The following is a 27,664-nucleotide window of genomic DNA, read 5'->3' as shown; positions in this document are numbered from 1 at the left end:
AGTCTACTATTAAATAAAGCAATTTTCAGAAGCCATTAACCTGGATAAAAGAACTGACTGAAAATTGTCCACCTTGTATGCAGGTTCAAGTATGCATGGAGTACAACAATGTTCTTGCATTTACACATGGAAAACACAGGCAGGATGAGAGGAGGGGTTAGATTGTGAGAGGCAACAACGTGCACAGTTTTGTATTTTCTATACTGCACACTGTTTTTTCAGGGAAAAAGTACCCACAGAAAAAATAGGTGCAAATCTCTGCAAACACTTTTACCTTAGGCAGTTTTCAAAGAGAAAATATGAGCATATTTTCCCTTTGAACACTGGTTCATAGGGAAAAGTACCTATTAACTTTGCACCAAGCCACATAGTTTTGAAAATTGTCCCCAATGGGACTATTACTTATAGAAAATGAAATTAAAATACATATTAACAAACCATGATTTAAACATTTCTTTTTATTTGAGAAAATATCACCAGTAGGATCTGCTATCTTATAATATCTGTTGGGTTTTGCAGTGTCATGCACACATTTCATTTTGCTAATTTGTTGCAACTAGCTGTGCCTTCAAATTAAATATATTTACACATTTCTACAAATATAGTGCATTATATTTAGAATACCATAAATTAAACATTAGTACAATTCTGAAATTGTGTTCTAAAATATGTGGTAAAGAGGAAATAAATGTAGTGGTGAGGTACAAAACCATTATAGCAATGCTTGATCAGAATACCCCATAATAAAATTAAAAATATCTACAATACTCTTTAGATCAATTGGTTTATAAGCTGACTAACAGCTGTTGACAACCCAATAAATCATGTATAATAATTTAGATACACAATGTTCTTACTGACAGTTCTTTGCCCAGTTTAGCATTTGTGAATCGTGTTTTTCAGAACATTTTTAACTGTTGGTTCTACCTGAAACAGGTAGTGAAATAACAACTCCCTGTCTCTGCAACTCACGCAGAACTTCTAATATGGAATCCAATTCTACTCTAAACTTTTCCAGTTCTTCATTCTTCATCTGTACAAGTCTTTTCCACTTTTCAATTTCTTGAATTTGCTCTGCTTCAGCAACATATCGAGTTTGTTGTATTATCTATGAATTAAAATACAATGATTTTCACAATTATTTTTGGTGAAATTAAGGGAAAACAAACAAATTGTAGGTAATACCTTTTTATTGGACTAACTTAACAAATCTGTGACAAGCTTTCAAGAGTCATCCTCTCTTCATCAGGTCAGTGAAGAAATAGTGCTGTTACACTGCAATTAAATAGTACAGCATCTTCTAGGTCTTAGGTTGTCTGCAAGCATAAGTGTCAGTATGGGGGGACTGTAGGGGCCATGGCCCTCTCTCAAAATTTCTGTTGGAAGCCTCATTGGTGACAGGTGGAATGGCCATTATGTCCTTTCCACCACCGTCACACCCCCCCCGGCGCTGCTGTGATCCCGTCACTTACCCTCACTTAGACACATTCCTACTCCCATAGCAACCTAAAACTTAACTAGGAACTGATCAAAATTGAGATGAAGGCAGCAGTCCAGCAGCAAGAGGGGGGCTTCCCAGTCTTTTGCATCGAGTGTCACATGTATGATTTTTTACCCACCGGTGAGAAGTTGTACATGTGCATGCGATGCAAAGAGCTCCTGGCTCTCAGAGAACGAGTCCGATCTCTGGAGGCTAGAGTGGCAGACCTGGAGGAGCTGAGGGAGACAGAGAGGTATATAGATGAGACCTTCAGGGACATAGTAGTCCAGTCCCAACTTCAGACTGGCAGCCCTGGTGCTGCCTTGGAGGAAGAAGGTCTCATAATGGGAGAGCACCAATCAGGTGTAGCAGGAAAGGATCCTGTAGCAAGGACCTGCTCTCTAGGTGATGCATTGTCCTTTCGCACTGAGGATATCTCCCCAAGGCCTACTGCCCAGGAGGGAAGGGTTAGGTCGGCCGTCATAGTTGGTGATTCGATTATTAGGAATGTAGATAGCTGGGTGGCGGGTGGGCGTGAGGATCGCCTGGTAACATGCCTACCTGGTGCGAAAGTGGCGGACCTCACGCGTCACCTAGATAGGATTTTAGACAGTGCTGGGGAGGAGCCGGCTGTCGTGGTACACGTGGGCACCAACGACATAGGAAAATGTGGGAGGGAGGTTCTGGAAGCCAAATTTAGGCTCTTAGGTAGAAAGATTAAATCCAGAACCTCCAGGGTAGCATTCTCTGAAATGCTCCCTGTTCCACGCGCAGGTCACCAGAGGCAGGCAGAGCTCCGGAGTCTCAATGCGTGGATGAGACGATGGTGCAAGGAAGAGGGATTCAGTTTTGTTAGGAACTGGGGAACCTTTTGGGGAAGGGGGAGTCTCTTCCGAAGGGATGGGCTCCACCTTAAACAGGGTGGAACCAGACTGCTGGCGCTAACCTTTAAAAAGGAGATAGAGCAGCTTTTAGACTAGAACAAAGGGGAAAGCCGACAGTCGCTCAGCAGCGCATGGTTCGGAGAGATGTATCTTTAAAGGATACTAATGATGCATTAGAATTAGGGCATCCCGACAGTGAGGTTCCAATAATTAGAAAAGTAGTCCAAGTGCCTGTAACTAAAAATTCACCTGAGCTAAAAAATTCCAACTTATCCCTATCAATTAAAAAGCAGAATAAAAATACAAACAAAAAACAAACTCTGAAATGTTTGTATGCTAATGCCAGAAGTCTAAGAAGTAAGATGGGAGAATTAGAATGTATAGCAGTAAATGATGACATAGACTTAATTAGCATCTCAGAGACATGGTGGAAAGAGGATAACCAATGGGACAGTGCTATACCGGGGTACAAATTATATCGCAATGACAGAGAGGAGCAGTCGGGAGGAGGTGTGGCGCTTTATGTCCGGGATGGCATAGAGTCCAACAGGATAAACATCCTGCATGAGACTAAATACAAAATTGAATCTTTATGGGTAGAAATCCCTTGTGTATCAGGGAAGACTACAGTGATAGGGGTATACTACCGTCCACCTGGTCAAGATGGTGAGATGGACAGTGGAATGCTAAGAGAAATTAGGGAAGCTAACCAAATTGGTAGCGCAGTAATAATGGGAGATTTCAATTACCCCAATATAGACTGGGTAAATGTATCATCGGGTCACGCTAGAGAGATAACGTTCCTGGATGGAATAAATGATAGCTTTATGGAGCAATTGGTTCAGGAACCGACGAGAGAGGGAGCAATTTTAGATCTAATTCTCAGTGGAGCACAGGACTTGGTGAGAGAGGTAACGGTGGTGGGGCCGCTTGGCAATAGTGATCATAATATGATCAAATTTGATTTAATGACTGGAAAAGGAACAGTGTGCAAATCCAAGGCTCTCGTGCTAAACTTTCAAAGGGGAAACTTTGATAAAATGAGAAAAATTGTTAGAAAAAAACTGAAAGGAGCAGCTACAAAAGTAAAAAATGTCCAAGAGGCGTGGTCATTGTTAAAAAATCCCATTCTAGAAGTACAGTCCAGATGTATTCCACACATTAAGAAAGGTGGAAAGAAGGCAAAACGATTACTGGCATGGTTAAAAGGGGAGGTGAAAGAAGCTATTTTAGCCAAAAGATCTTCATTCAAAAATTGGAAGAAGGATCCAACAGAAGAAAATAGGATAAAGCATAAACATTGGCAAGTTAAATGTAAGACATTGATAAGACAGGCTAAGAGAGAATTTGAAAAGAAGTTGGCTGTAGAGGCAAAAACTCACAGTAAAAACTTTTTAAAATATATCCGAAGCAGAAAGCCTGTGAGGGAGTCAGTTGGACCGTTAGATGATCGAGGGGTTAAAAGGGCACTTAGAGAAGATAAGGGCATCGTGGAAAGATTAAATGATTTCTTTGCTTCGGTGTTTACTGAAGAGGATGTTGGGGAGGTACCCGTAATGGAGAAGCTTTTCATGGGTAATGATTCAGATGGACTGAATCAATTCACGGTGAACCTAGAAGATGTGGTAGGACTGATTGACAAACTGAAGAGTAGTAAATCACCTGGACCGGATGGTATACACCCCAGAGTTCTGAAGGAACTAAAAAATGAAATTTCAGACCTATTAGTAAAAATTTGTAACTTATCATTAAAATCATCCATTGTACCTGAAGACTGGAGGATAGCAAATGTAACCCCAATATTTAAAAAGGGCTCCAGGGGCGATCCGGGAAACTACAGACCGGTTAGCCTGACTTCAGTGCCAGGAAAAATAGTGGAAAATGTTCTAAACATCAAAATCACAGAACATATAGAAAGACATGGTTTAATGGAACAAAGTCAGCATGGCTTTACCCAGGGCAAGTCTTGCCTCACAAATCTGCTTCACTTTTTTGAAGGAGTTAATAAACATGTGGATAAAGGTGAACCGGTAGATATAGTATACTTGGATTTTCAGAAGGCGTTTGACAAAGTTCCTCATGAGAGGCTTCTAGGAAAAGTAAAAAGTCATGGGATAGGTGGCGATGTCCTTTCGTGGATTTCAAACTGGCTAAAAGACAGGAAACAGAGAGTAGGATTAAATGGGCAATTTTCTCAGTGGAAGGGAGTGGACAGTGGAGTGCCTCAGGGATCTGTATTGGGACCCTTACTGTTCAATATATTTATAAATGATCTGGAAAGAAATACGACGAGTGAGATAATCAAATTTGCAGATGACACAAAATTGTTCAGAGTAGTTAAATCACAAGCAGATTGTGATAAATTGCAGGAAGACCTTGTGAGACTGGAAAATTGGGCATCCAAATGGCAGATGAAATTTAATGTGGATAAGGGCAAGGTGATGCATATAGGGAAAAATAACCCATGCTATAATTACACGATGTTGGGTTCCATATTAGGTGCTACAACCCAAGAAAGAGATCTAGGTGTCATAGTGGATAACACATTGAAATCGTCGGTTCAGTGTGCTGCGGCAGTCAAAAAAGCAAACAGAATGTTGGGAATTATTAGAAAAGGAATGATGAATAAAACGGAAAATGTCATAATGCCTCTGTATCGCTCCATGGTGAGACCGCACCTTGAATACTGTGTACAATTCTGGTCGCCGCATCTCAAAAAAGATATAATGCGATGGAGAAGGTACAGAGAAGGGCTACCAAAATGATAAGGGGAATGGAACAACTCCCCTATGAGGAAAGACTAAAGAGGTTAGGACTTTTCAGCTTGGAGAAAAGACGACTGAGGGGGGATAAGATAGAGGTGTTTAAAATCATGAGAGGTCTAGAACGGGTAGATGTGAATCGGTTATTTACTCTTTCGGATAGTAGAAAGACTAGGGGACACTCCATGAAGTTAGCATGGGGCACATTTAAAACTAATCGGAGAAAGTTCTTTTTTACTCAACGCACAATTAAACTCTGGAATTTGTTGCCAGAGAATGTGGTTCGTGCAGTTAGTATAGCTGTGTTTAAAAAAGGATTGGATAAGTTCTTGGAGGAGAAGTCCATTACCTGCTATTAAGTTCACTTAGAGAATAGCCACTGCCATTAGCAATGGTTACATGGAATAGACTTAGTTTTTGGGTACTTGCCAGGTTCTTATGGCCTGGATTGGCCACTGTTGGAAACAGGATGCTGGGCTTGATGGACCCTTGGTCTGACCCAGTATGGCATTTTCTTATGTTCTTATGTTCTTATGCTCCTGGTGGATTGTGACTTTGCAATGCCTCAGGCAGCTTCCTTCTTCTTGGCTGCTGGTGCCTGAATGATTTACAATTCAAAAAGAGCCATATAAATGAGGAAATCGATAATTGTCAAATTGTTAGACCTCATATAGTCGGGTGATTATAAAGGTCGCTTATTTGGTGTTTTGTTTGTGACTGAGTTTATACCACCACAAGTGACTTGATACCCGTTGCATTTTTTAATCATCGGGTATCAAGTCACTTGTGGTGGTATAAACTCAGTCACAAACAAAACACCAAATAAGTGACTTTTATAATCACCCACTTTATATGAGGTCTAATAATTTGGCATTTATCGATTTCCTCATTTCCTGCTATATTTTTTTTTAACCTTTTACCATTAGAGTTCGGGCCAATCCTAATATTTAGGGAGTCACAGTGGGAGACCTCATCTAAGATGTCATTATTTGCGGATGATGTTTTGTTTACACTATCCAATCTGGTAGATTCGCTACAGGCCACAGTGGAGGAGATAGCGAAATTTAGTGCAGTTTCAGGATTCACTATCAATTGGGAGAAGTCAGAAATTTTTAATTTTACAACTCCGACTCTTCATGTTCCATTGTTAAAGACACATTTTTCATTTAAATGGTCCTCTAGTTTTATAAAATATTTGGGGATAGATATTGGGAATCTTCTTCAGCTAAATTACCCACCGCTGTTGGCTCGAATTTGTAAAGATCTGGAGGAGTGGAATATGTATCACATTTCCTGGTTGGGGAGAATAGCGATCATTAAAATGAATGTATTGCCCAGACTGAATTATTTATTGCAAACACTCCCCCTAGAAGTTCCTACCCCAATTCTTAAGTGGTAGCAGAGAAGAATTCTCCATTTCATTTGGAAAGGGTAACCACCCAGAGTTGCTAGTCGTTTTCTTTATCAATCTAAACTTCAGGAGGGTCTGGGAGTCCCCAATTTACAGGCCGATACAGTACAGTGCACTCCGACGGAGCGCACTGTTAGCCTGCTATTGGACGTGCGTTTTCCCTTACCCCTTATTCAGTAAGGGAAGGAAAACGCGCGTCCAACCCGCGGCACCTAATAGTGCCCTCAACATTCAAATGCATGTTGATGGCCCTATTAGGTATGCATGCGGGATACAGAAAGTAAAATGTGCAGCCAAGCCGCACATTTTACTTCCAGAAATTAGCGCCGACCCAAAGGTTGGCGCTAATTTCTTCCGGCGCCGGGAAAGTGCACAGAAAAGCAGTAAAAACTGCTTTTCTGTGCACCCTCCGACTTAATATCATAGCGATATTAAGTCGGAGGTCCCGAAGAGTAAAAAAAGTAAAGAAAATAAAATAAAATTTGAAGTCGGGCCGAAAACCGGACGCTCAATTTTGCCGGCGTCGGCCTGTTAATCTGGCGTCGGCCTGTTAATCTGGTATCATGCAGCATCCCATCTCAAGGTAGTTTTAGATTGACATAAAAGTCAGCTGTCTAAGAGGTGTGCTACCTTAGAACAGGTGGTTCTGGGCAGAATGCCTTTATGGGCATGCTTAGTGTGTTGATCAAAGCTTCTAGAAACTTTGACAAAAGTTTTCCATGCCGGGCTCCATCAGATGCCACCCACATGTGAGGACTACCATCCCTGAGCCAAAGATCACTTAATCCCTATTCCACATAGAAAATGTCGGATCTGTAAATATGAAAAAATCTCCCTATCTGGAAGGTCATAGGTTTGCTGAAGCTCTACAAAATTTAAAAGAACCTGCACCCCCCAAATATGCTCAGTCCTCCGAATCCCCTTCTGTTTCCATAAAGAAAATGATGATGAGGAACAGACCTGGAGAAAATTCAATATTATCAAATAAAGAAGTACTGAAATAGTAATCTCGTTCCCCTGTCAAAGTAGGCTTCCAAGACTGCCAAACCCTAAAAGTCTGAGATACCGATGAGGGACCCAATTTAAAGGTTGCCATGTCTTTCTGGGTTGCCATACTATCATACTATCCACGCGAGGTCCCTCTTCAGTCTCGTAACAGAGAAAAAATACAAGTGAAAAATTAAAACAACAAACTGGAAGGAGAAACCAACTCTGTGGGGAGGCGGGCGGGATTCCTGAGGACTAACATTCTGTTGTCCTAGGAGAATACCTGTAACAGGTAAGCAACTGTGCTTTCTCCTAGGACAAGCAGGATGGTAGTCCTCACATGTGGGTGAATACCAAGCTTCAGACTGTCCCCGTAGCAGGTGAGACCAACAGCAACCGAACAAAGTGCCAACGTGCACAACATCAACTGCGGCGCTGTAGATCGATAGCGGACTGTCTGTTACCCACCAGAAGCACGAAACAGGAAGAGTTGGGTCAAGGTCTGGAACAGATTGCGCAGGACGGATTGACCAAAGGCACGGTTCTGATGCCCATCCTTGTCCAGGCAGTAATGGGCCGCAAACGTGTGAAGAGAACTCCAGGTTGCAGCCTGGAAAATTTCGACAACGGGGACTGCTCGCAGATGAGCCACTGACATTGCCATGGCCTGCACAGAGTGAGCCTTTACTCTGCTGGCTAGCAGAAGGCTTGCTTGTGCATAGCAGAACGTGATGCAATCCGCCAGCCAGTTGGATAAGGTCTGTTTACCCACCGACATCCCCAGCCTATTGGTATCAAAGGACACAGAGCTGAGTGGACTGCCTGTGGCCGGCAGTGCGATCTAAATAGAAAGCCAAGGTCCTCTTGCAGTCCAAGGTATGAAGAGCCTGTTCCCCTGGGTGGGAATGAGAGCTCGGAAAGAAGGTGGGTAAAATGATGGACTGAGAAAGGTGGAAATCAATCACAACCTTAGGCAGAAACTTAGGGTACGTACGCAAGACCACACAATTGTGAAAAAATCTCGTGTTTGGCGGGTACGTAACCAAGGCCTGAAGCTCAATGACTCTGCGAGCTGAAGTAATCACCATCAGGAATACAACTTTCCAGGTGAGGAACCTTGAGTTATAGGAATGCAGCAGCTCAAAGGGAGGATGCATGAGTCGTGCTAGGACAATGTTGAGGTCCCAGGATGCAACAGGAGGCTGAAGACGGGGCTTCAGCTGGAGCAAGCCCCTTATAAAGCAACCTACTAAAGGCTGTACCGATATGAGTGTGCCAGCGACTCCCCAATGGTAAACACAGACAGCACTAAGGTGACCCCTGACCGAGGTGGTTTGAAGCCCAGACTCTGAAAGGTGCCACAAGTAGTCCAACAACTGGGGGAAGGGGCATGCGAAGGGATCCAAGCCATGCTCCGAACACCAGAAGGAGAATCTTTTCCACTTTAAGCTGTATGACTTCCTGGTGGAAGGCTTCCTAGAAGCCACTAGCACCTGGGAGACACTGTCTGAAAGTGCCAAGGGCTGAAGGACTATGTGCTCAACATCCAGACCGACAGTGCCAATGCCCAGAGGTTTGGATGGTGCAGAAAGCCCTGATTCCGAGTGATCAGATCAGGTGCAGTCCCCAGCCGGATGGGGGCCCTGACTAACAGGTCCTGCAGGAGCGGGAACCAGACCTGTCAGGGCCAAAAGGGTGCCACGAGGATCATGATCTCCCTGTCCTGTTTGAAGCTTCAGCTGCATTTTAAAGAGGAGCGGAAGAGGGTGGTAAACATACAGCAGATCTCTCCTCCAGTGGAAAGTGAAAGCATTGTAGGCCAGATGTCTGCATCTGGATGAGAAAACAAGAAAAATGGAAGAGCTCCACGAACCATGAGGCAACTGCACCATGGAAAAGAAGAGACTAAAGGGGGACCTCGCATGAACGCGTGGATAACGGCATGCTGGGCATGTTCAATGTGCTGGTCAAAGCTTCTAGAAACTTTGACAAACGTTTTCCATTCCTGGCTTCATCAGATGATGTCACCCACATGTAAGGACTACCATCCTGCTTGTCCTAGGAGAAACTACTGTATAGCCCCGAATAAAAATGCAAAAAGCATTGTCTAATTTCCTGATTTGTGGTCAATATATTCCCCTTCCTTTCTTAATTTTAACCACCTGATTTTGAATACAGTTCTCCTCGCAATCTGATTGCCAATAACTTGCCTGCTTTATTATCACCCTCCATGAATTTCTGGTTTACCAACTCCATATTATGGCAATCAAATCTGCATTCATCTCCGCTAGCCGCAAACTACATTTAGATAATGCATGGTAATCTTGTGAAGAGAGCGAAGCTTTATGAGACCTCTCTAAAGAGGATAGTTGCTGTAATAGTTCCTGCCTCTCTTGAGTCAAGCATTTTTTCTTATAAGTTGCCCTAGCTATGAAGTGACCCCATAGGACAGCCTTAAGGCAATCCCAAATAACCACTGGTGACATATCTGGGATATCATTAATATCAAGATATGACTGGATGACATTTCGAATTTGTTCTAAGAAGTCATTGTCAGCGAGCAGGCTATCATTCAATTTCCAATATAGTTGCCCTTTGTCATAATTATGAAAATATATTGAAAACCATATTAGGGCATGATCAGACCACGATATAGGTTCGATATCAGTAGAAGAGACTCTGTTAATCAGCCCCTTATCTACTAACAGTAAATCTATCCTAGAGTATGAATTATGTGGACAAGAATAGAAAGTATAATTTCTAGAGAACAAGTCCAATCTCTGGAGGCTAGAATGGCAGACCTGGAGGAACTGAAGCAAACAGAGAGGTACATTGATGAGACCTTGAGGGACATAATAGCCAAATCCCAAATCCAGTCTGGCAGCCCTGGTGCTGCCTTGGATCAGAAAGGCCTCCCAGTTGGAGAGCATTACTCTGGTGTAGCAGGAAGTGATCTTATAGCAAGGATCTGCTCTCCAGGTGATGTGTTGTCCTTTTGCACTGAGGACATGACTCCCAGGACTATTGCCCAGGAGGGAAGGGTTAGGTCAGTCATCATAGTTGGTGATTCAATTATTAGAAATGTAGATAGCTGGGTGGCTGGTGGATGTGAGGACCGCCTAGTAACTTGCCTGCCTGGTGCGAAGGTGGCGGACCTTATGCGTCACCTAGATAGGATTATAGACAGTGCTGGAGAGGAGCCGGCTGTCGTGGTACATGTGGGCACCAAAGACATAAGAAATGTGGGAGGGAGGTTCTGAAAGCCAAATTTAGGATTTCAGGTAGCAAGCTGAAATCCAGTACGTCCAGGGTGGCATTCTCTGAAATGTTCCCTGTTCCACTTGCAGGTCTCCAGAGGCAGGCAGAGCTTCGGAGTCTCAATGGTGCAGGGAAGAGGGATTCAGTTTTGTAAAGAATTGGACATTTTGGGGAAGGGAAAGACTTTTCCGAAAGGACGGGCTCCACCTTAACCAGAATGGAACTAGGCTGCTGGCACTAACTTTCAAAAAGGAGATAGAGCAGCTTTTAAACTAGAACAAGGGGGAAAGCCGACAGTCATTCAGCAGTGCATGGTTTGGAGGAATGTATCTTTGAAGGATACTAATGAAACAGGAGAGTAAGCGCATCGCAACAGAGAGGTTCCAATAAAAGCAAAAGTAGCCAATGTGCCTATAAGTAAGGAATCACCTGAGCTAAAGAATTCCAAATTATCCATATCAACTGAAAAGAAGGTTGTTAATACAAACAAAAAGCGCACTTTGAAATGTCTGTATGTCAATGCCAGAAGTCTAAGAAGTAAGATGGGAGAGTTAGAATGTATAGCAGTGAATGATGAGATAGACATAATTGGCATCTCAGAGACCTGGTGGAACAAGGATAACAAATGAGACAGTGCTATATTAGGGTACAAATTATACTGCAATGATAGGGAGGATCAACTTGGGAGGGTATAGAGTCCAACAGGATAAAATTCATACAAGATCTAAATGCTCAGTAGAATCTATAAGGGTAGAAATCCCATGTGTGTTGGGTAAGAGTATAGTGATAGGAGAATACTATCGTCCACCTGGCCAAAATGATCAGACAGATGAGGAAATGCTAAGAGAGATCAGGGAAGCTAACCAATATGGCAGTGCAGTAATAATGGGAGATTTCAATTATCTCAATACTGAATGGGTAAAATGTAACATCAGGACATGCTAGAGACATAAAATTCTTGGATGGAATAAACGACTGCTTCATGGAGCAATTAGTTCAGGAACCAACAAGATAGGGAGCTATAGTTTAATTCTTAGTGGAAGGCAGGATTTGGTGAGTTAGATAATGGTGGTGGAGCCACCTGGCAATAGTGATCATATCATGATCAAATTTGAATTAATGACTGGAAGGAGGACAATATGTAAATCTACAGCTCTACAACTAAATTTTCAAAAGGGAAACTTTGATAAAATGAGGAAAATAGAAAAAAACTGAAAGGTGCAGCTGCAAAGGTTAAAAGTGTACAATAGGTATGGACATTGTTTAAAAATACAATCTTAAAAGCGCAGTCCAGATGTATTCCATGCATTAAGTGTTGCGCTGGAGGGGGACCCTTGGCCTGGCGCAGGATTGGTAAGGCCCTCTGAGGGATCCCAGATGGCGCCTGCCACCAGGAGGCGGAGCACACAAGGAGACAGAGGCAAGCTGGAGCTTCACCAATAACGGCCCAGGGGCTCCGTGGGTTGAGCCCTTGGATTCCCGGCTGCCTGGGCTTAGGTGGGCCTTTAAATCTTGAAGAGAGACGCGCGCCGGCGCCTAAGGGAGAGCAGGAAGCTGTGCAGGACCGCGGACAGCGGCCTGCACAGACGTCTGTTCGCAGAGATGCAGGGCTGGGCCTGGGAAGCAGGCCCGATGACGGCAGCGGCTCTAGCCACTGCAGGAGGCCCCGGGGGCGGCTCCAGCCACTACTCCAGCCTGGGGCTCGCGGACTGCAGCCCCGGAAGATCAGGTGACGTCGGTGGCATTCCCGGCCGTGCAGAGGACGGCAGGAAGTCCGCGGCTCCGGCCGCAGTGAAGAGGGCGGAGCAAGGCGGCCTCAGGGCCACAGGAAGAACAACAAAGTCCGCGGCTCCGGCCACGCTAGAAGGCCCGACGTCGGCATCCATGCCGCGTTGGGTGAAGAAGCAGCATGGGTAAGTGAAGTCTGCTCGCGGGGGGACCCGCGGGCAGCAGATTCATAACAGACATGGTTTAATGGAACGTAGTCAGCAAGGATTTACCCAAAGCAAGTCTTGCCTCACAAATCTGCTTCATTTTTTTGAAGGGGTTAATAAACATGTGGATAAAGGTGAGCCAGTAGATGTAGTGTATTTGGATTTTCAGAAGGCATTTGACAAAGTCCATCATAAGAGGCTTCTAAGGAAACTAAAATGTAATGGGATAGGAGGTGTCCTTTCGTGGATTACAAACTGGTTGAAAGACAGGAAACAGAGAGTAGGATTAAATGGTCAATTTTCTCATTGGAAAAGGGTAAACAGTGCTTCAGGGATCTGTACTTGGACTGGTGCTTTTCGATATATTTATAAATGATCTGGAAAGGAATACAACGAGTGAGATAATCAAATTTGCAGATGATACAAAATTATTCAGAGTACTTAAATGACAAGCAGATTGTGAGAAATTGCAGGAGGACCTTGCGAGACTAGAAGATTGGGCATCCAAATGGCAGATGAAATTTAATGTGGACAAGTGCAAAGTGATGCATATAGGGAAAAATAATCCATGCTGTAGTTATACTATCTTAGTTTCCATATTAGTTTCCATATTAGGAGTTACCACCCAGGAAAAAGATCTAGACGTCATAGTGGATAAGACATTGAAATGTCAGCTCAGTGTGCTGCAGCAGTCAAAAAAGCAAACAGAATGTTAGGAATTATTAGGAAGGGAATAGCGAATAAAATGGAAAATGTTATAATGCCTCTCTTTCGTTCAGCAGTGAGACTGCGCCTTCAGTACTGTGTACAGTTCTGGTCACCGCATCTCAAGAAAGATATAGTTATGATGGAGAAGGTAAAGAGAAGGGCGACCAAAATGATAAAGGGAATGGAACAGCTCTCCTATGAGGAAAGGCTATAGAGGTTAGGGCTGTTTGGCTTCGAGAAGAAAAAGCTGAGGCGGGATATGATAAGTCTTTAAAATCATGAGAATTCTAGAATGGGTAAATGTAAATCAGTTATTTACTCTTTCGGATAATAGAAGGACTAAAGGGCTTCTCCATGACGTTAGCAAGTAGCACATTTAAACCTAATCAGAGAAAATTATTTTTCACTCAACGCACAATTAAGCTCTGGAATTTGCTGCCAGGGGATGTGGTTAGTGCAGTTAGTGTAGCTGGGTTTAAAAACGGTTTGGATAAGTTAATGGAGGAGAAGTCCATTAACTGCTATTAATCAAAGTGTCTTAGAGAATAGCCACTGCTATTACTGGCATCAGAGGCATGGGATCTACTTATTTATTTATTTATTTATTTAAAATTTTTATATACCGGCATTCATGTTGCAAACACATCATGCCGGTTTACATATAACAGGGGTGTACAGTAAACCATTCAATAACCTATTTGTGTAGAAGGAAGCAGTTACAAATAACAAGGTAATAGAACTGGGAGGAGAGAAGAAAAGAAAGAGAATAACATTAGGTATAGGTATTTACATTAGTAATAACATTTTTACATGTGGAAGTGGTAGAATCTGGCTGAATAGAATTAATCGGTGTCCGGGAAAGCTTTTTTAAACAGCCAGGTCTTAAGTCTCTTCCTGAAGGTTGGGAGGCTGGGCTCCTGTCTAAGGTCCGGTGGGATGGAGTTCCATAGAAGGGGGCCGGCTGTTGAAAAGGCCCGATCTCTCAAGGTAATGTGTTTGGTAGTTTTGGCTGGGGGCACTTGAAGAGATCCTCTGAGTGTGTCTCTTGTTGGTCTGGAGGAGTTATAAATTTGGAATGGGACTTGTAAGTCGAGTGGGGTGTGTTGATGGATGGTTTTGTATATTATAGAAAGAGATTTGTAGAGGATTCTAAAGTGAACAGGCAACCAGTGGAGATCTTTTAGGATTGGAGATATATGGTCCCTCCTCCTGGAGTTTGTCAGTAATCTTGCCGCAGCGTTTTGTAACATCTGGAGGGGTCTAGTATAGGAGGAAGGTAGGCCCAGAAGGATAGAGTTACAGTAATCGATCTTAGAAAAAATGATAGCTTGTAGAATGGTTCTGAAGTCCTGAGTGTGGAAGAGTGGTCTAATTCTTTTCAGAACTTGGAGTTTGTGGAAACAGTCCTTGGTGGTTCTGTTGATGTAAGCTTTAAGGTTCATCCGGTTATCAATTAATACTCCTAGATCTCTCACCTGTGTAGTAGTTGGGATAGTTGGAGGATTAGAGATGGCATTATTATCTGGGGAGATGAGAAGCAGTTCTGTTTTAGAGGAGTTTAAAACTAGGTTTAGGTTAGCCAGGAGATGTTTAATTTCGAAGAGACAGTTTTCCCAGTGAACCAATGTTTTTGTGTAAGATTCTTTAATGGGTATCACGATCTGGATGTCGTCGGCGTAGAGGAAATGTTTGAGGTTAAGGTTGGAGAGGAGTTGGCAGATAGGTAAAAGATAAATGTTAAAGAGTGTAGGTGACAGTGAGGAGCCCTGGGGGACACCTATGGATGCGTCCATTCGTGAAGATTCTTTGTTCTGTATCTTAACCTTGAAGCCTCTGTTGGAGAGAAAAGATTTAAACCATGAGAGAGCTGTGCCTGAGATACCTATAGAAGCCAGAATGGAAGTGAGAATGGAATGATTGACCGTATCAAAGGCGGCTGATAGGTCCAGTAGAATTAAGAGGAAGGATTGGCCTTTGTCAAGGCCCATTAATATGAAGTCAGACATGGAGATGAGGAGGGATTCTGTGTTCAGTGACTTGCGAAATCCGTATTGTGATTGGAATAGGATTTTGTTTTCTTCTATGTATTCGGAGAGTTGAGTATTGACAACTTAGTGTTTGGATACTTGCCAGGTACTTGTAGCCTGGATTGGCCACTGTTGGAAACAGGATTGTTTAAACCTCGGATTGATAAGATCAGTAAAAAGACCAGCCTTAAGAATTAATGGTGACCCTTAAATTGCTGAACAGGCATGTTAGATCTCTTGTGCAGGTTTGGGCATACATCCCTTGCTGTGTATTGTCTGCTGCATCAAAGAAAAGACACATTTCTTTTATTAAAGCTTGCATTGATTAGATTCTTAAGGCTGGTCTCTTTACTGATCTTATCAATCCGAGGTTTAAACATAATGCTGGGCTTGATGGACCCTTGGTCTGACCCAGTATGGCAGTTTCTTATATTTCTTATGTTCTTAAACCTCGGGTAGTGGGAACACCACAAATCAATCAGGTTCACTTGAGATAAAAGATATTTTAAACCACACTGACTATCCTGAGTTTCAATACCTATTCCTGAAGAAGAGTCAACTTTGGGATTTAAGATAAAATTAAAATTGCCCCCTACTATTACCGATCCAATAGATTTTTCCCTTAATATGTCAAATAAAATGTGGAAAAAGAGACTTTGTTGTACCTGTGGTGCATTAACAGATATTAATGTGTAGAACTCTTCTACTTTGATTACCACCAGAATAAATCTACCCCCTGATTCTTTATAACAACCTTGAAATTAAAAAATTAAATCTTTATAAAAAAAGATACCCATGCCTGCTATTTAGCATTTTTGGAATGCGCTGCCCTGTATTGTAAGGGGAAATCAGAAGAATGCATCCAATACTGATGACAAGCCTTGAGATGTGTTTCTTGCACCATAGCTATTGTTACTTGTGACCTACATATATCGTCAAAAAAGGTGCTGTTTCTGGCCCGTATTAAAACCTTTTACATTTAAAGAAAATATTTTAATCTCCACTATGGTGAAAAAATAACATGATGGACGGGCCAACTGAGGAGACATGCCATTGGAGGGCTCCTGAATTGATTTCCTACTTATGATTTCTTAAGACGAAAATGCCTTACACAAAGAGAAAGGCGAGAGTGAGGGGAGCAGGGGTGAGCTCCTCTCCGTTAGAGACCACCCAGCCTCTTATTGTAACCTTTTTCGCGGCGGCAGCACTTGAGACGCCGAGTGAGCTGGTCGCTGAGGGGACGGTTGCAGGGCATACGCCGTCCCCTTTGAACCTAGATGTTACACTGAGCCCCGGCTTTCCAAGCAGGCCTAACCCACCGTGCTGAGGAGGAGTTGGAGAACAGCTGATGACCACGGCCCATCCAGAAGATATCCGGGGAAGAGAGGCCGAGGCATCACAGAGAGCAACCTAGCAGGAGATTTGTGCGAGTGAAGTTAACACCCAGATACAGTCCCACAGGGAGAGAAGAGGAGGGGGACTGGGCTTGTTGGACTCTTTGAGATCATCAGGCACTGAGAAGGGGACAGACACTACAGCAGGAGGAGGTGGTGATAGTCAAGGAGCACCTGGTTTAGGAGTCATTATACAAACTCCTTCAGAGATATCCTTAACCACAATCTGGACTGCGATAAAATCTTTGGAAACCTCTATTATTGCCCTCACCAAAGTGACTTTGGAAGCTAAAAATCAAGCCCTATTAAATGCTAATGGGATATCCCAACAGAGTGTTAAAATTGAGGCTCTGGAAATAGAATGACTGAAGTTGAAAAAGTACAACAAAATCTGTTACAAGGAGAAATGGCTCATAACAAAAAACTGGAGAATATTGAAAATAGTTTAAGGGCACATAATCTGAGATTCCTGAATTTCCCCGTCATAATAAACAATTTCCCCAATGGAACTTTTTAGAACTTATGTCTCTCAGATATTGAAATTTTCAGAAGCTGCCAAACCTGTGATAACGAAAGTCTATTATTTACCCCAAGTAGCGGATAATCGTGAAGTTGTGGATGAACCAGTGTCTTCTTTAGATATTGCCGAATTATTGGAGATGTCCCAGGAGACAATTGTGACCAGAAGAAGATCCCTTCTAGTATCTTTTACATTTATGATGGATAGAAATAATGGGCCAGATTTTGTAATCTACGCCCCATTTTATAACATGCGCGCGCAGTCGCACGCATGTTATAAAATCCAGGGTCGGTGCACGCAAGGGGGTGCACACTTGTGCACCTTGCGCGCGCCAAGCCCTAGGGGAGCCCTGATGGCTTTCCCTGTTCCCTCCGAGGCCGCTCCGAAATCGGAGCGGCCTCGGAGGGAACTTTCCTTCCGCTCCCCCCACCTTCCCCTCCCTTCCCCTATCTAACCCACCCCCCAGCCCTATCTAAATCCCCCCACCTTTGTTTTATTATTTATGCCTGCCTCTGGGCAGGCGTAGGTTGTGCGCACCGGCCGAGTGCCGGCATCCGGTCCCCGGGCCCAGCGGCAGGGCCTCGCCCACGCCCCTCCCATTTTTTCAAGCCCTGGGACATACGTGCGTCCTGGGGCTTGCGCGCATTGCCAAGTCTATGCAAAATAGGCTCGGCGCGTAACCCTTTTAAAATCCGCCCCGGTGTATTTAGACAGTTTTTTCATAATAGGCAAATTTTATATTTTGGGCAAAAGGTTTGGTACTATCCAGATATTACGAAAAGCACTCAAACTAGGAGGAAAAGTTTCCTTAATATGCGCCCAGAAGTAATACAATTGGGAGCACAGTTTCAATTACGATACCCTTGTAAGTGTTGTATCAGATTACAAGACCAGAATTATGTGTTTTTTGATCCCCCTCAACTAAGGGTATTCCTAGATTCTCACACCTAGTATCCCATGTAGGCTTGGTATTGAGTAAAATGCTGGATCTCCTTTCGCAACAATTGTTTCTTATTTTTTTTCTATTTCTTATGGTAATTATAACGTTCTAATTCTCAGGGCCTTAGCCTAAATTTCTTCTATTTTGTATAAGTACAGTATTATCATGGAATATGTATTTAATATGCCTTTGTTATGTAAATGCCTTACTGTACTGAAAATTTCTAAGGAAGTTTATGCTTGTGGTATAACTGAAAAGTTGTTAAATAAAAAAAAAAAATAACATGATGGACATTACAGGAAAAAAACAATCGAACGTGATTCACAGGAAGAATTCCCTCCTGGACCGCACAAATAAGCAGAGAACATCGCACGAAAAGGCCTTCATCCCACCTTTCCCTTGCATTAATCTTCAACCTCAGTATAAATGATATGAGAAACACCCATTTCCCCGCAACTGCCTCACTCACCCCAAATCCTGTAAGATCTGCCTGTAAAGACTGACACATTGGAATATAGTACCGGAGGAGATATCATCGAAACCATCAGGTTCCCCCCCCTGGTAGTAATAATTAAATTTAATGATAACCATTATCATATCAAAATATCAAAAGGTAAGAACGCTAATAGAATATAGAATCACAGGTGAGATTTTCGACCCACTTGTGGGTTGAGACCAAATATGAGGGTTAAGTTAAAAAGAAAAAAGAAATAGTCTTAGTCCTCAAGTTGCTTCCTTCGATGCCGTGGAACTTGAAGAATTCCTCTCCAATTTCCTTCCTCCTTTTCTGGCATGTTGCCAGCGGCGGGAACCCTCCTTACTCAGCACTGATGGTGGATTATTGGAGAAGACAGCTACAGTCAGTAAGCCCATCTCCTAAAAGGCTGCATTAGTTTCAGCCAAGTTCTTGATGCGATAAGAAACTCCCTTAAAGGAGAACAATATCCCAAAGGGCTAAAGATACTTGTATTTGATGCTTTCTTTGCGGAGTTGAGTGGTGACTGGCCGAAACTCCATTCTTTTCTTTATCGTCATTGGAGAGAGATCAGCAAATACCGAGACATCATGACCATTCCAATTCCAGGTAGTTTGCTTATGGGCAATATTTTGAATCGTATCCTTCATAGTAAAACTGTGAAAGCATACTACAATGCCTCTGGGTTTATTATTGGACCAAACACCGAGAAATGTTGATGAGGCCTCCGATGACCTGGAGGAAGCAAGAATGCTTCTACATATTTGCATTACCACAGAGTCGCAATCTTGATATTCCAGAGTCTCTGGTACCCCATGGAATTGCAAATTGTTGCGCCAGGTCAGGTTTTTGGTATCTTCAAGTTTCTTAGCTAATGTATTGAATTCCTTCTATAAGGTTTGATGTTCTGTGCGCAGACGGGATAATCTTCAACTTGAGAATCCACATGATTATCCATTTTGCTTACCCATCTACCTAGCTCTGCAATGTCCTCTTTCATCTTGCCCCACAATGTCCATTAACTCTTGCTTATAAGTTATAAGGTCCTGGTTGAAATTTGCTAAACCAATTGTGAATTTCAGATTGGGTAGATAGATTGGAGTCCGACACACCTAATGCAGCAGGCTGACTGCTTTCCTCATTTGTGCAGGTCGCCGTTGCCATTTTGGAAAAATCAGTCTTATGATTGGATTCTATTTTCTGTTATGATAACTGCCAAAAATCTATTGATTTTTGCTTGGTTGACATTAGGGAGCTTCACCAAAAAGGAATGTAGAGATTGGAGATGCCCGAAATTTTAAATCAGTCTGCTTGCCGGGTGGAGAAGCTCTTAATTTAGACAGCCGATGGCCCCGGTGATGTCATTTCCTCTGGGCTACAGCTTTTCAACAAAAGAGCATTTTAAAACATAGAAAACAAAATAGAGAAACTTGCTTACCTCAGCAGTGTGCTTAAAGTCAGAGTATTCAGATATACAGAGTTTTTGCGTAGTGTTTGGAGTTTCCACCTCTCATTCTCAGCTTCCCTGTACTTTCTCCACAGCTCAACTTTACTGGGTTGAAAGCCTGCCTGCACCAGGGATTCCTCTCTAGAAATAAAGTCCACATTTGCTTTATTCTTCCTGGTCCTCTACTGCACCTAGAAGAGCTGGAGGGCCAAAAAACATCTCATCACCTTGTCTTCTGTCTCCTTATTTCATGTGAGCCACATGATGGGTTGTGATCTGTCACAAGCGTGAAATTGCAGCCCAGTAGATAGTAATGGATGGCCTCTAAAATATACTTGATTGCTAAGTCCTCTTTTTGGACTGTTCAGTAGTGTCTTTCCCTGGATATTAGCTTTCTGCTAATAAAGACCACCAGGTGATCCTGGCCTTCTTTTTCATGAACCAAGACTGCTCCTATAGCCACCTCTGAGGAATCTGTCTAGATTATGAAGGGCTTGTTAACATCTGAACTCACTGAAATGGTTCTGAGCATACAGTCCTCTTTAAATTCTGGAAGGCTTCTTCTGCCTCCTAAGACCAGTTAATTTTCTCTGGGGCCCTTTTTTTGTAGCAGATTTGTGTGGGGTTTAGCCTTTTCTGCAAAGTTTGATATGACTATGTTAGTATCCGATATGGCCTAGAAAGGCTCTTAACTTTTGAGGAACTGGCATGCATGTAATGGCTTCTTTTTTTTTTCAATGCCTCTGTGTGGACTTGCTCCTTTCTTAGAGAGTATCCCAAATAGTGTACTTCTTGTTCCCTGGTAGAAACTTCTTCAGGTTAGCTGTCAACTGTAGACTTGTCAGCACGGCCTCCAGTTGTTCTGAGTTCTCCAGTCTTCACATTACATAATGATGTCAGTCAGGCATGCAACATCATACCACTTATGAGGTCAAAGGAGAGGGTCAACCAAGCATTGGTGCATGGCAAGTCCTCCATGCAGCTGAAATGGAAGACAATGAATTGGCATAGCCTTTCAATTGTAGAGAAGTCTGTTTTCTCCCTAACTGCAGGGGTATGATATACCTGCCAATACCTTTTGTCAGAAATAAAGTGGGTGGCTCCCAGTTTTTCAATAAGTTCATCCACTCAGGGCATCGGATATGTCTCCAGCTTTGAAACTTCATTGACTTTCCAGAAGTCAATATAAAGTGGAGACTACAATCAGATTTGGTAATTAAAATGATGATAAGGAATCTGTCTCTACTGGAGCATTTCTTTCACTTTATTTATTTATTTTTAATTTTTATATACCGATGTTCCTGTATACAATACATATCGCACCGGTTTACATGGAACTGAACTGTCGCCTCGGGGCGGAATACATTGGAGCAGGTTGACATAGAACTTACAGGGAGACAATCATAAACACGATTAACTGCAACAAAGTACAAACTCAAAAACATATGTACAGTGGGATAGATGGACTGGAGTCTATACCGTCTATCACTTCATCAGGTCTTAGCTCTCAGGGAAGGCTTGGGTGAATAGCCAAGCCTTATAGCCAATAGCCAACTTCTGCCTCCATAGCATGATGCTTGGCTTCCAAGATTTAGTAAGACTACTGTTGGATGATTCCTTCCCTCTAGGGGTGTAAACAATGTCATGGTAGGCTAGATGGGTTCATCCTGGTACACTAGAAAATACATCTTTATTTTGGTTCACCAACTGGTTCAAATGCCTCTTCTATGAGGGGGAGAACTGGCTGCCAAAAGGAACTCATAGAAGATTTTGGAAACTCATTTTCTAGGCCATTAAACAAGTCTTCAGACTGTTGTGCTCCACTTCTTTAGGAAGTTTCCATGGAATATCTGGACTTTCTTGCATCTGTCTAGCTGAGCAACTGACATTCTCCATGATCTCATATGGCGCTTGGCAGTGAGCTAACAACTTGCTTTCAGAAGACAATAGCAGCACTAGGACATGGTCTCTTGGCTGGAAGCCCTGTTGAACAATGATCTGATTATACTTACAGGCTTGGGTATATTCAGGGTGGACCGGAAAGGGGTTAACCATAATAGCCTACATTCATCTGTAGCCACTGCAGAAGTCCTCAATGTTATCTCAAAAACATCATATTCCAAGCATATAGGATACAGTTTGCACTCTTTGCCTTGAGCTGTTAGTGAAGGGAAATCACTTTGAACCTCTTAATACCTATGCCCTTGCCAAGACAGTATACAAGAACTGGACAATGCAGATCTGATAGAATGCTATGCGAAACTGAAGCATAGTATTCAGATAGTGCCTTCTCCCAAAATAGTCTAAGGTCAGACAGACCAATCCAATCCAATTTATCATGTCATGGGGTAATGAGGCATGCCTTTTAGACATATTAGACTGTTTTAGGGTGGATTTGACCATCACAGACTGGTAGGGCAAATAAGACTGGTTGAATCCTCAGATTTCTGGGCATGATATTTGTTGTCTGTCAGTCTTATCAATCAGGAATATAAAGTTTGCAGTTTCTCATATCCTATTACATACAGCTTGGTAGAGAGGGTGGAAGAGCATGTCAATTGTTGATTTCAACGTGTTTGAGGAAATCAAATAGGGAGTCCTGAGCTCTCCCCTGACCTGCAAATCAATTGAAAGAGATTCAGCCATTAATCTGAACAAAACTGATAAAATAGAAAAACCCTAGTGGAGAACTACTCTTTGTGTGTGGAACAGAGGGGTCAGAAGGGAACATTTCTCTTTAGAACCCATCTATAGTCTGTAGGGGGACCCTAATGATTGCTTAGAGTCAATTTCTATGAGAACTGGGTGTGCAGTCTGAAAATGTGTCAGTACTGTAATTGACCACCTTTTGGCACCAAAGGCCAGGTATTGGGGTCTAGGATATGATCTTTGTCAAGGGACTGGAAAAATCTCCCTTTCTGAAGTTATTCAGCTCCATCTTGGTGCACTTGCCACAGATACAAGACCTTGAAACTTGAAGCTCAGTAAGGGTGCTAAGATGCTTAGCCCAGTAGGGCAGGTAGCAGTAGGCAGGTTACTCACATAGAAAGATAGAAATGTGATGGCAGAAAAATACTATATGACTTATCTAGTTTGCCCATCTGCTCAACTAATTTAGCTTTACAATTGCCATCACTCCCTCAGAGATACCTTGCATTTATCCTATGTTTTTCTGAATTTAGATACTGTTTTTGTCTCCATCTCTTCCACTAGGAGGCTGTTCCATGCATCCACTACCCTCTCTGTAAAGAAATAACTTCTAAGATTATTCCTGAGTCTCTCCCCTTTCACCATCATCCCATGAGCCCTCTAGAACCTCCTTTCCATTGAAAAAGGCTTTTCTCTTGTGCAAGGAAACCTTGGAAATATTTAAATGTCTCTATCATATTGCTTCTATCTCGCCTTTCCTCTAGAGCAGCGCTTCTCAACCGGTGTGTCGCGACACACTAGTGTGTCGCCAAACACCGCCAGGTGTGTCGCGTCTCCCGGTGTCCCACTGCCCCATTGTACTTTCCTTCTCCCTTTTTCCAGCCCCCGCGGTCCAATTGAAAGCTTCCTTTCTTCCTACCCCCACTGCCCAATGGAAAGCCTCCTTCATTTTGCCTTCCCCCGCGCAGGCCAATTGGAAGCCTCCTCCCTGCCACCTGCCAGTGGTAGTAGGAAGAAGGGAGGAAGCCTTTGATTGGCCGGTGAGGCAGGCATGGCACTGTCCGGGAGTGGGGTGGGAGGAATAGCAGTGTAGGACCCCGACGAAGCAAGGCCGCTACGGGAGCCCATCCCCGTAGCGGTGAAGAGAAAACCCGACCCCGACGGTGCAAGGCCGCTATGGGAGCCCATCCCCGTAGCGGTGAAGAGAAAACCCGACCCCGACGGTGCAAGGCCGCTACGGGAGCCCAGCCCCGTAGCGGTGAAGAGAAAACCCAACCCCAACGGTGCAAGGCCGCTACGGGAGCCCAGCCCCGTAGCGGTGAAGAGAAAACCCAACCCCAACGGTGCAAGGCCGCTACGGGAGCCCATCCCCGTAGCGGTGAAGAGAAAACCCAACCCCGATGGTGCAAAGCCGCTACGGGAGCCCAGCCCCGTAGCGACAAAGAGGAAACCCGACCTCTGACTGAGGCGCCCATCCCTGTGGCGCCGAAAAAAGAAGGCCCGCCGGATTAAAGCCACGGCGGAACCGGAGCCTATCCCTGCAATGAAGGAAGAAGTTATTTTTGGTGAGAGCTGGTGTGTCTGTGTGTGAATGGGGGCCTGGGTGAGAGCTTGTGTGTGAATGGGGGCCTGGGTGAGAGCGTGTGTCTGAGGTGTGAATGAATGCCTGGGTGAGAGCTTGTGTCTGAGGGTGTGAATGAATGCCTGGGTGAAAGCTTGTGTCTGTGGGTGTGAATGGATGCCTGGGTGAAAGCTTGTGTCTGTGGGTGTGAATGGATGTCTGGGTGAGAGCTTGTGTGTGAATGGATGTCTGGGTGAGAGCTTGTGTGTGAATGGGGCCTGGGTGAGAGCTTGTGTCTGAGGGTGTGAATGAATGCCTGGGTGAGAGCTTGTGTCTGAGGGTGTGAATGAATGCCTGGGTGAGAGCTTGTGTCTGAGGGTGTGAATGAATGCCTGGGTGAGAGCTTGTGTCTATGGGTGTGATTGAATGCCTGGGTGAGAGCTTGTGTCTATGGGTGTGATTGGATGCCTGGGTGAAAGCTTGTGTCTGAGGGTGTGAATGGATGCCTGGGTGAGAGCTTGTGTCTGAGGGTGTGAATGGATGCCTGGGTGAGAGCTTGTGTCTGTGGGTGTGAATGGGTGCCTGGGTGAAGCTTGTGTCTGTGGGTGTGAATGGATGTCTGGGTGAAGCTTGTGTCTGTGGGTGTGAATGGATGCTGGGTGAGAGCTTGTGTCTGTGGGTGTGAATGGATGCCTGGGTGAGAGCTTGTGTCTGTGGGTGTGAATGGGTGCCTGGGTGAGAGCTTGTGTCATTGGGTGTGAATGGGTGCTTGGGTGAGAGCTTGTGTGTAGGGGTGTGAATGGAAGCCTGGGTGAGAGCTGGTGTGAATGGGTGTAAGAGCTTTTGTGCGTGATTGAGAGCTTGTATATAAGAGAACATGAGTGTGATTGAGAGAGCGAGACTGGTCAGGGAGGTGATGTGTTTCTGTGTGAGAGAGAGAAACTGGTCAGGAAGATGACTGGTGTGAAAGAGACCGAGACTGGTCGTGGGGTCTATTTGGGGGTGTGTGTGTTGTGAGTGACTGGTTGTGGGTGCTAAGGAAGAAGATTGAGGACAGAGCTTCAGCAGCCCTTGCTGCTTCTGGTTAGTGCTATTGGCCTGGAAGGGAAAGGAGTAGGAGAGTTGCTGGAGAAGGTAAGTAAAGGTGGCTTTTTAAATTTATTTTTCTTGATTGACTGCCATTTTAATTATTGGGTATTATGCGATGTCTGCTGTTTTGAAATATTTTATTGATATTTGGACATGTTTTAATAATTTTTATGAGTATTTAATTGAATATTATTCTGTTCAGCAGCTGCTTTATAACATTTTTGTTATAACTTTACAATGATTTCTGTGTGGGGCTCTGTAGCAGCTTGGCTTATTCTGTTTTCCCAATAGGAAATGTTTTAGTGTTTAGGGCCTGGTTTAATAGTTGTATTTCTTAGATAGGGTTGTTACTGTTTGCGTGTGTTCCGTAATACAGGTGTAACTTTGTGCAGGTTAGTTTGTGTGCATTATTGCAAATCCTGAGTCTGTTAGGTGCTATATTTCTCTTTCCATTTCTCCAGGTTCGCACTGTATGCAGAGTGGCTTTTTTGGTTTTCCCGTTCCAGTTTCTGTCTCCATATTTATAATTTGTGTTTTTTCTGTACTTGGTGAAGGTCAGTTCTGGGTGTGTGACCAAAGTGAGGTGTTTTACTAGCATGTAGGCATTTGTATCAATCTTATTTGATGTGTTTTCTCAATAGGATATGCATTAGTGGTAAATTACTGTCTTTTCATAAGGAAGGCTATTGTGCCTGGTAGTAAAGGGAGTTTGTTTTGCTTTTACTGAGATGTCATCAGAACCAGAATATCTTTTTTTTGTATGGTGAGTTGTACGGGTTATGCCCTAGATCTGCTCTGCACTCATTGCTGAGGGTTGAGGGGAGTCCTGTGGATGCAGAGTGCATGTTTACACTTAGCCCCGTGATGGTCACATGTTCAGTGTGTCACGCATATGAGAACCATTTGTCAGGTGTGTCCCGGCCAAAAAAAGGTTGAGAACCACTGCTCTAGAGTATACGATTAGATCTTTAAGTCTTTCCCATATACTTTAGAACAAAGACCATTGACTATTTTAGTAGGTACCCTGGAGTTGAGCTTATTGACACTGCTTGTTTGTCACTCTTTCTGTGCTGAGCAACTTCCTGTGCTATTTGGCTCTGAAGGTCTTCCTTGAAGACAGCTGAGACAAAGAGTTAATGGGATTTAGCAGGAGGGCTCATCTTCCTGGGTGTCTTGAGAGGTGCCAAAAACTCAATGTTGTATCTCGGAAGATTGTTGCAGCAATTGCCCAGGATGGAAGATAGAATTTTCCTCTAGGCACAGCTGCTTCAAGTGTTGGAGGGTAGGAGATTGCCATTAATTGTGCTTATCCTCTGATGGATCCATTTCTCCACGGCTCCATGTTTCAGTGTTGAGAGACTAATGCTTGGCAAAAGCTGAGAGATCGAAATCTATTTCAATTTCTGGGTCTATATTTAGGTTTCACCTCTGTTAATGCTTCCTTTGGCAACTCCTTGCCTGCAGTGATAGGTTTATCTCCCTAATCCTTAAGCTTTAATGACATTCGGCACTGGTATAATGGAATCAAACTTTTTCTTCAATATCAGACAGTGGTCTCATTTTTCAAATCTTGTTGGCTCTTGGTGATATCTTAGAGCAGATGCTGAAATAGGACACCTCATTATTCTCATCTAGCATGACTTGTTTATCAACGATTATCATATGTTCTGCCTGCCATCCAGGCAAAACTTGAAGCCCTTGGCAGAAAAATTGATGATATGAAATCAAAAGAAGAAATGAGAGAAAATGGACCTTTGAGAAGTGAGGCAAAAAAAAAAAAAAAAAAATTTAGAATATCAGCAAAAAATCTCTTTAGAGGTTAAGAGGAAGAGAAGAAATGCTAATGTACATTGTTAAAACAAAAACATATAGCAGAAGTAATAAAATCACTCAGGAGATTCAAAATATGCAGCAAAACAACAGCTTAAAAGTGAAACATGTCCAATGCAAACCATGGAAAACATCAAACTAAAGCATGCAAATCAGCTGCGGGAATATGCTCACTAGTGTGCATACTCAGAAAGATCTCCAAGAAATCTCTGGAAAGCTCTGGACAACATGTTTATGTCAGCACAATTAGGATGGTGTTACCATGGTGTGACTACAATGAATTACTTGTCTTCAGAGAACAATGATCT

General features: G+C 43.3%; 1 protein-coding gene across 1 annotated transcript in view; it reads right to left on the bottom strand.

Moving 5' to 3' along the window:
• Positions 1-440: 440 nt before the first annotated feature.
• CEP162 (centrosomal protein 162) overlaps positions 441-27,664 on the bottom strand; it is a 423,542-nt gene continuing 396,318 nt past the window's right edge. The window contains 1 exon segment of the mRNA XM_029595494.1: positions 441-1,108. Within this exon segment, the coding sequence (XP_029451354.1) occupies positions 911-1,108 (198 nt within the window). The 3' untranslated portion in view covers positions 441-910.

This window comes from Rhinatrema bivittatum, chromosome 3, assembly GCF_901001135.1.
Source record: "Rhinatrema bivittatum chromosome 3, aRhiBiv1.1, whole genome shotgun sequence".
Classification (NCBI taxonomy): Eukaryota; Metazoa; Chordata; class Amphibia; order Gymnophiona; family Rhinatrematidae; genus Rhinatrema; species Rhinatrema bivittatum.
The sequence above is the reverse complement of the archived record's forward strand: the minus strand, read 5'-3'. Positions and strand labels throughout refer to the sequence as shown.